Source organism: Schizophyllum commune (assembly GCF_000143185.2).
Source record: "Schizophyllum commune H4-8 unplaced genomic scaffold SCHCOscaffold_13, whole genome shotgun sequence".
Classification (NCBI taxonomy): Eukaryota; Fungi; Basidiomycota; class Agaricomycetes; order Agaricales; family Schizophyllaceae; genus Schizophyllum; species Schizophyllum commune.
The window spans coordinates 1,204,921-1,212,600 of record NW_026089550.1 but is presented as its reverse complement, the minus strand read 5'-3'; the positions used below and the strand labels follow the sequence as shown (position 1 = coordinate 1,212,600).

The 7,680-nt window shown below is 57.1% G+C and overlaps 3 protein-coding genes across 3 annotated transcripts; all 3 read right to left on the bottom strand.

The window, feature by feature from the left end:
* Positions 1-179: 179 nt before the first annotated feature.
* Positions 180-1,667, bottom strand: SCHCODRAFT_02517856 (uncharacterized protein; the record flags this gene model as incomplete). The annotated part of the gene is made up of 5 exons (XM_050343383.1): positions 180-565; positions 704-803; positions 857-1,015; positions 1,069-1,272; positions 1,320-1,667. The coding sequence occupies 5 exons, from the start codon at positions 1,665-1,667 to the stop codon at positions 180-182; spliced, it is 1,197 nt and encodes a 398-aa protein (XP_050197778.1).
* A 958-nt stretch (positions 1,668-2,625) lies between these two features.
* SCHCODRAFT_02517450 (uncharacterized protein) lies at positions 2,626-5,922 on the bottom strand (the record flags this gene model as incomplete). Its single annotated transcript, XM_050343375.1, has 12 exons — positions 2,626-2,698; positions 2,753-2,803; positions 2,856-2,909; positions 2,959-3,042; positions 3,095-3,639; positions 3,704-3,872; positions 3,922-3,948; positions 3,996-4,389; positions 4,437-4,732; positions 4,784-4,912; positions 4,963-5,708; positions 5,764-5,922. The coding sequence occupies 12 exons, from the start codon at positions 5,920-5,922 to the stop codon at positions 2,626-2,628; spliced, it is 2,727 nt and encodes a 908-aa protein (XP_050197777.1).
* A 499-nt stretch (positions 5,923-6,421) lies between these two features.
* SCHCODRAFT_02518471 (S-adenosyl-L-methionine-dependent methyltransferase) lies at positions 6,422-7,265 on the bottom strand (the record flags this gene model as incomplete). The annotated part of the gene is made up of 3 exons (XM_050343396.1): positions 6,422-6,604; positions 6,684-6,796; positions 6,848-7,265. 3 exons carry the CDS (start codon positions 7,263-7,265, stop codon positions 6,422-6,424), a joined length of 714 nt encoding a protein of 237 aa, XP_050197776.1.
* Positions 7,266-7,680: the final 415 nt, after the last annotated feature.

Below are 7,680 nucleotides of genomic sequence, written 5' to 3'. Positions count from 1 at the left end.
TTTCCCTCTCGGCCCTCCTCCAAGGACTCGCGCTCCTCTTGTAGCCACCGAGCTGTCTGCTGATCGGATAGTGTGTCCTTGAGCTCCTCATACGCGGCGCGGGCGTGCTTGCACTCGACGGAGGCCTTCATCGCCTTCTTCTTAAGGACGTCGGCTGCGTGAGGCGACCATCCTGTGAGTCAATCATTCACTGCGGCCGTTTGTCGCCCACCTAGTTGAATGATCTTCTTCCAGTTCATGTCGTTCATGAGCAGATCAAGAACTTCCTGCCTATGAGCGGGTGACATGCTCCTTGTATTGGAGGCCAGCTTCTCTAGGGTTGCCCAGAGCGTTTCCAGGATCTCGCCGTCCAGCTGGCCGGCTCCCTTGATGAAGTTGGGGGAGAATTTGGCGAAGCACTCTCGGATGTGTGCGCCGAGATGGAACTTGCCCACAGCGGCCTCAATGTCGATCGCACGGTTGGTAAGGTAGGGTCCTTCGGTTAGGCGCGTCTTGAGGTTGACGATATACTCACACATGATGTCGTAGGCGATGAGGATCTTGTGCGTTTCTGCAGACAACCCTTCTATGAGGCATGAGGTTGAGTAGTCTGTGTTCATTTGCCTACGCAGTCATACCATCAGGGGATGCTGGCGACTTTCCGACTGTAGTACGCACGCTTCGCCTTTCTGGTAATCAACGGTGGTGTGCGGGATGAACAGACCATGACGGGCACAGGCGTATGTGCCCACTCCACTGGCAGCTAAGTTGCGATCTCTCGATCGACTGCTGGCAACCGCCCGGTGATTCTGACAGGATTTCCTCTGCAGTGAATTGTCACGTGGATGACAGGTGGGGCGGTGGTCAGAGCACGTACATTGGCGGGCTCCTTGGTCACTTTGAGGTGCGTCTGGTATTGCCTGCTCCCGACGAGCATGCACTCGCCATCGCTGAGGCGCACGTCAGCGTCGGGATTGCGGGTACGCTGGTTGTTCAACTTGAAGCAACCGTCGTGCGTGAACATGGGCATGTAAAGCTCTCTGACTGGATGTTGAGTCCACTGTTTTCCTCGTCGGAGCGACAAGGTACGTACGGATGGTCTGCGTCTCTCTGGTCTTCTGGAGGCAAGTTATATCCCGGCTGGGGGCATGCTGGGCAGCGCCAAGCCAGATCTCCCGGCGGTCTAGCTATGCGGACTTGATCTCTCCGAATCTTGTGAGCGACACCTGCTTTAGCTCTCGTGATCATGTTCGTATACTGACGCATGGCGCGCAGGAATGGTCTATAGACATCCTACGCCTCGTTAGTAAGGTCACTTATCGCGTATATTCCCCACTCACCGAAACTCGATAAGGGAACGCTGGGTTGGCCATCCTCCGCAACTTCTGGACATATCCTTGGGCAGACATCCGACCCTCGCACTGCGATAGGAGGAAGTCATCCAGCATCGTCAACGTGAACGCAGTGGCTGGCTCATCCTCGGTACCCGGGTACAATCCGGTGTGCAGCAGCTGGATATCCTTATCCTCCGCGGTGGGGCACGTACACCAGTATACCGTACGACACCAGATACCCTCAACATCACCGATAATTAAACGATGTCCCTGTCGCAGGTCACAGTCCCTGAGGAGGTCACTGAGATCGCCGTCCTCCTCCTCTTCCCCCTCATCACACCAACGCTCGTCCATAGGAAGCCGGACGTGCGCGAGGGTGGCCGGGCACGGCTCTCCTCCATGGCCCAGCCAGATAACTTGGCCTAACGCGCCAAGGTCGGTAGCCGTTGAAGAGCGACCGTCATGCTTTCGGATGTGATGGAAGGGCATAGACGCGTGCTCGCGAAGGATGCAGCCTCTGCATTGCCTCTTACGCCCCAAGCAGGTCTCGCAGAGGTATGAAGCAGTAGCTGCGCCGCATTGACACTTGTGCTTGCTGGGCTCGAATCGACGCATGAGGACGTCCTCGTAGGCTGCCCGTCTATGTAACCACGCGCGCATGTGATCGTTTGAAGTCTGCAGTCTCGTTAAACGGACATCTCTGCACAGTATACGTCACGCACCTTTACCGCCGTCCGTCTCTTTCGAGGCGAAGGCGAGGGACTCCCGATATGGCCCCGTTTGCGGGGTGTAGTCGTACCACTCCCGCTCAAGGGCCGCCGCTGACCCTTCTGGGGGCTGCGGAGACGTGGGCTGGGCACGAAATCTTCCCTCTCCATATAAACTTCCTTTCCCCCCGGCGTCCGCCTGGTTGTCATGCTACGTACGACGCTGCCCTGCGCTATGGGAGTTAAACCCCCACCCTTTCGGCTTCTGGACATTATTGTATATGCTGCGAGGACGAGCGACGGGGGACGGATGAAGAGGGTGATGGGTGAATGGCTTGCGTGATTATGCCAAATCGGGCACAAGTCATACCATCAATTCTCACGAATCTGTGATCGCCAGGCACATTCCCAGCTTGTACTTCCTAAATGGGGGTATAGCCCCAGTAGCCAGTCAGCCATTGCACTGCCTCTGTCTTAGCGGTCCCTCCGTAGATGACATGGGCAAATGTACATATATCTGCATCGGCACGAGCTACATCCCAATCAAAGTACTAGAAGACCTAGACCACTGTACAAAAGAGGGCAGGCCTAGACAGCAAACGCGCTCAAGGGCCTTTCGACTTCTTGGAGCGCTTCAGCTGCATCGCGGCGGCCTTGGCAGTGGGTGTGCGTTTCCGCCTGTGAATGTGCTTAGACGTGAGCTTGAACGGTTATGGGGCTGCGGCTGCGTACAATGTTCTGACCCCCTGCTGTGCAACGGAGTCGTCCCTCTTGGTTTCGGACCTGTTCCTTACTCAGAGCATGTTTGAGACATGAAGCATACATGGGGGCGTACCTCAACTTTCGCGGAGGGATGGAAACCTCCTGCTCTTCCATCTGCACGTCCGGCCTGCAACTCTTTCAGCCGGGATTATCTATGCCCTCCCATGAACACTTACGAATCATCCACATCCTGGACGTTGCGTGGCCGTTTGGAGGCTTTCGACGGCTGACTGTCCGTGGCGGCCTTGCGCTTGCTAGCTCTGCAGATTTCCAGTTCAGTCCGCTCCCCACACCCCGAAGCGCGCGACTCACAGAGTAGAACCGCTGGCACCGCCGGCGTGCACGCCTGCGCGTTGACGCATGGCCGCCACGGCAGCGTGCTCGCGCGCGCTGGCATGAGAGTCAACGTAGTCTTCGATTCGCACGCCTGGTCGGTCTTTTGCTAGGGCGGCGGTGGTCTTCGGGCAAGGGCTGAGGCTGTCCTTGTCCGGACCAGTGTGCAGCGCCCTGAGAATGCCGGCTATCAGCTTTTCGTGGTCCTTGATCTCCCAACCCACGCCGGGATAATAAGGACTGTGCTCATCATCAGGCTCCACCTCTGCATAGCCTTGGCTGTCGATAGCGAGGTGAAGCAAGCCCGTAGCGATGGCCATCACAATAACCTTCCGAGCCCATGTTTGGGGGCGTGTGCCCAGAAGGTGAGGCTTAGCCTTCACAACCCAGTCCACGTATTGCTGCGCTTTCCCGCTGGTGAACACGGATACCTGCAAGACGTCGCCCAGGTTGGTGATTAAAAAGATGTCCTGGAAACGGAAGTCTAGAGAGGTTTCTGGGATTCCGTCATCATTCGGATGCTCCTGCGCAATATAAAGCAAGCAGCCATGAGTAACACAAATACCAGATGTCGCTGTTGCTGCTCACCAAGCAGACTTGAACCATGTAGACGGCCACTAAAGCCGCGACACGGTTCGAAGTCTCTTTCGCGCGCTTGATGAGTGCTTTGGCGCGCTGCCCGATGGACATGTCGTTCTCAAGTAGGAGCGACGCAGTACTCTGGGGCTGATGCCTATTGGGACCCGCGCTACGAGACCTGTATGTCCTGTGAGTCACACGATATGTCGGGCGGCAACAGAACTCACTTGGCAGTCGTGTTCGACCTTCTCGTCCTAAAGCAGTCAAAACCAGCGAGGCGAAGGGGTGCATGGGTGCGTACCGTTGTCCTATCATAGGTCCTTCCTCCTCGTCCTCGTCCTCGTCCTCCTCCTCCTCCTCCTCGTCGCTTGTCTCCTCCGCTGGCTCCTCCTCAGACGACGACCCGGATCCATCGGACGGGGCCTTCGTCTTCCGGCGGGCTTGCGTTCTCGATCCAGACGTGCGGGCAGTCGCACCAGATGCTTTCCTGACGAAGGGCTTAACGGGCATGCTGCCACCCTCCTGCGCCTGGAGCCAATGGCGAATGAACTTGAGCATAGGCTCCTTCTTCATGCTGGATGGGTCCATGGCGTAGGGGTCAGAGCCTCTCTCGGGAGCAGGCTCCGGAAACGCGCTGGGATCCAACTCTGCCCGTAGGTGGCTCCAACGAGTGGCCTTGGATTGATTGTGAAAGCCTATCAGACAGATGAGCTAAGAAACCTTTGCCAGCGGCGAACCTTACTCATGGCGTGGGCGATATACTGCCTGATCACATTTCGCAGTAATTTCGTGTTCGCGCTGTCAGGAGGGTCCGCCAGCAATCTCGGGTAGTGACGAGGACGACGTTTGACCTGAGCCCAACTCGGCAAAGAACCGCCTTCTATCTGGTCGCCCATTGCGGCGATGCCATCGTCACCGTCCTCTAGTCCGAAGATCTCGGCAGCCCAGCCCTTGACGCGGTCTGACAACTGGCCGCGTGCCAGCCAATTTTTCTCCTTCTCCGCGAACAACGGGCCGTTCTTGACGTTGGGTCCGACACTGTGCACTGATCAGGCGCTAAAGATGTATGAAAAACAGGCTGCCACTGACTTGACCATTTCCAGCTCTCCACTTTCTTCGTCGACCCAAGCAGCAACCCCGACAACAGCCACACCACCAACTTCCATTGCCCAATTCAAGAAGCGCGCAATGGTCTGTCGGCAGTGACTCTTGCGAAACCTGAGAGGCGATCAGATTAGTTGGAAAGAACAGCAGCACGTAGGGCACACCATGTTCGGTCTTGCTTGGCCGGTTGGCCGATGTTGATTGCTCGGGCTCTAGCTTTGAAGGCTTCCACCTCGTCCTCCGTGAATTCGTGGCGGATCTCCTTGTTGACTTTTTGTTCTATCTGAAATGGCGTACCAGGCGTCTCCCTAGCGAGCCGTCGGCGGACCCTGTCCCACACCTCCGGGCGACTGTGGCGGGAGACGGCGCACCACGTGACATGCGTGTGGTACGAGGGCTTAGCCGGCCCGTGCAGTACCTCGTCGTCCTCATCGTCCTCGTCCTCGACCGCCTCCGTCTTATCCCTGTCGTCTTCTCCTTGGCCGCCGGAGTCAGCTTCTTCCTTCTCCTTCTCCTTCGCCTTTTCCTTCCCCTTCGCCTTCCCCTTCGCCTTCGCCTTCGCCTTCGCCTTAGCTCTCGCCATCTCCCCCTCCTCCTGCTCCTCCTGCTCCTCCTCCATGTTCCCACCCTCATCCACCTTCCCCTTCCCTTTCCCTTTCCCCTTCCCCTTCGTCTTCGCCTTCGCCTTCGCCTTCCCCTTTCCCTTCGTCTTCCCCTTCCGCTCCCCCCTCTGCTTCGTTCCATCTGGACCATCGCCGCCGTCTTCTTCAGGTTCCTGTTCTTCGTCCACGCCACCTGACGAGCGGCCATTACCATGCGAGGGCTTCTTGGTTGAACCATTGATAGCCCCGTGCCGATTCGCGGTTGAGCCGTCGGGATCCTCCATCGACCTCCAGTATGCCTTTACGGCCTGATATCTGTGTCAGCGCAGTACATCCAGCTACAATGATACACTTGGGGCTTACCTTCTCAAGCTGCTTGCTGGAAACCCGTATCTCCTCATCGCGGAGGGGGAGCAAGTGAGCTACGGCTGACTTAGCCTCCCTATTGCGCCGCTGATCAGCAGGCACATTGCGCTGCAACCATATTTTCTCGGAGGTGGTGAGAGACGTGCGGGAGTCCATGTCTGCGACGATGTCAGGTCAGATGGCGGTCTGGAATGTCAGGAGAAGGCGACCGTGTTTTCACATCAGCCGGTCGCCGATTTGTCACGGTCACATCGTCCTGTGACGTGCTTATGATAAACCGAAGCTTTTGGTTATTGGGAGGAAAACCCCAGGCTAGGATAAGGGGTTCACATTGACGAGCTGTGGGCTGGATATGTCTGGAAGTTGATAACCGAGGTAAGGAAACCAAGGACGGCTGCAGTGGCGTGGGAAATGTTCGCCAAGTAAGGAAGGCGGACGAAAAGCGCACCCTCGACGGAAAGCGTCCGGGCTGTAAGTGCACAAGCCAGCCTCACCACTGCCCGACGACATGGAGCCACAAATCTGCATGCAAACGTACCTGCTGCTGCTATTGCCGCGTATGTCAGGTGCGTCGGTGTGGGGCTTTAATGAAGGGCGTGCTTAGCCTCCTCAGAAGGAACAAAATATATTGCCTCATGCTGTAGGCCAGTGTCGACTATGCTGCGTGGCTCCCAAGGTCGGACCCGGTATAGACCTTCCCCAGTTGTTCCTGCCGACGTCGGGCAATTGCTGGGTCATGCACGCGATGGATGTAGTATGGGGCTGAAGAGTTAGTCCACGACATGGACCGCTCGGGGTATTTCCGCTCTGTCACCTCCAGCGTCCTCTGATCAGGGTACTCCTGCATGAGAGATGACCGTTAGAGTATACTTCAGCATGGAGAATGGACGGACGTATATCAAAAAGCCCGCTTTCACAACCTTGTACTGCCCGTGTCGCGTCTGCTTGCCGCTGATGAACAGGTCAGTAGCTATGACGCATGCACCATGCTTCATGAGCGGAAGGAATGAGTCCAAGATCTGCAGGTTCACTACGACAGTCAGACATGTGTTGCAAATGAGCAGGTGGACAGGAGCCTCACACGTCGCTGAGAACTTCAGGTTATTCACAACAACGAGGTCGGCCTTTTTCATCCACTCCTTGACCGCCGGAGTCTTGACCATGTCTCCCCATGCCATGGTGACGCTTCCCATGCTGATGCCGTGCAGTTCACAGACGGCCAGGGCCCTATCTTTGAGGCTTTCAGCCGTGCCCATGAGCTCGTCTCGCAGCTCGATGCCGAAGGCGCTGCACCCGCTCTGGATGGCCGCCTGCACAAGCAGATTGCCAATACCACAGCCCAGGTCAACGAAGGTCGATTGGGGACCCAACTTCTGCTCCTCCAGGATCGTCTGAAAGAAGTGCGGCTCGAACTCGCCGTACGTCTTCTCGAAGTCACGTTTCTTGTTCCTCAGCTCACGCAACTGCGTCTCGCTGATGCCGTCTCGAACTTCGCGCATCACGCGCAGAGTCTCAGGGCCTGCCAGAGCTGAGGTAGTCAGCCGTGTTTCCATCATTGAAGAGGCCCACATACCCGCCCTCTGCGCCCGCCTCAAGCGATCCACTTCTCTCAGCAAGTCTGCCTTTTGGGCCTTCTCGCGTTCTCTGATCAGATAAACATTAACGCAGCGACTTCGCAGGGCAGGCAGAGGTTACCTGCGGCGGCGAGCTGCATCCCTTTCCTTTTCCTGGTATCCAGCCTTCTTCCTTTGGCGCCGGGAGCGTGCGGCAGAATCAAGGGCAACGGGCCGCCCGCCGGTTGCGCCCGAGGCGGTGTCCTCAGTAGGATCGACCCTTGGACAGAATTGAGCAGACACACACAGACTCCAATCGGGTTTACCTGAAAACACAGCTGAAAGCATCGGGCGCCGTCAT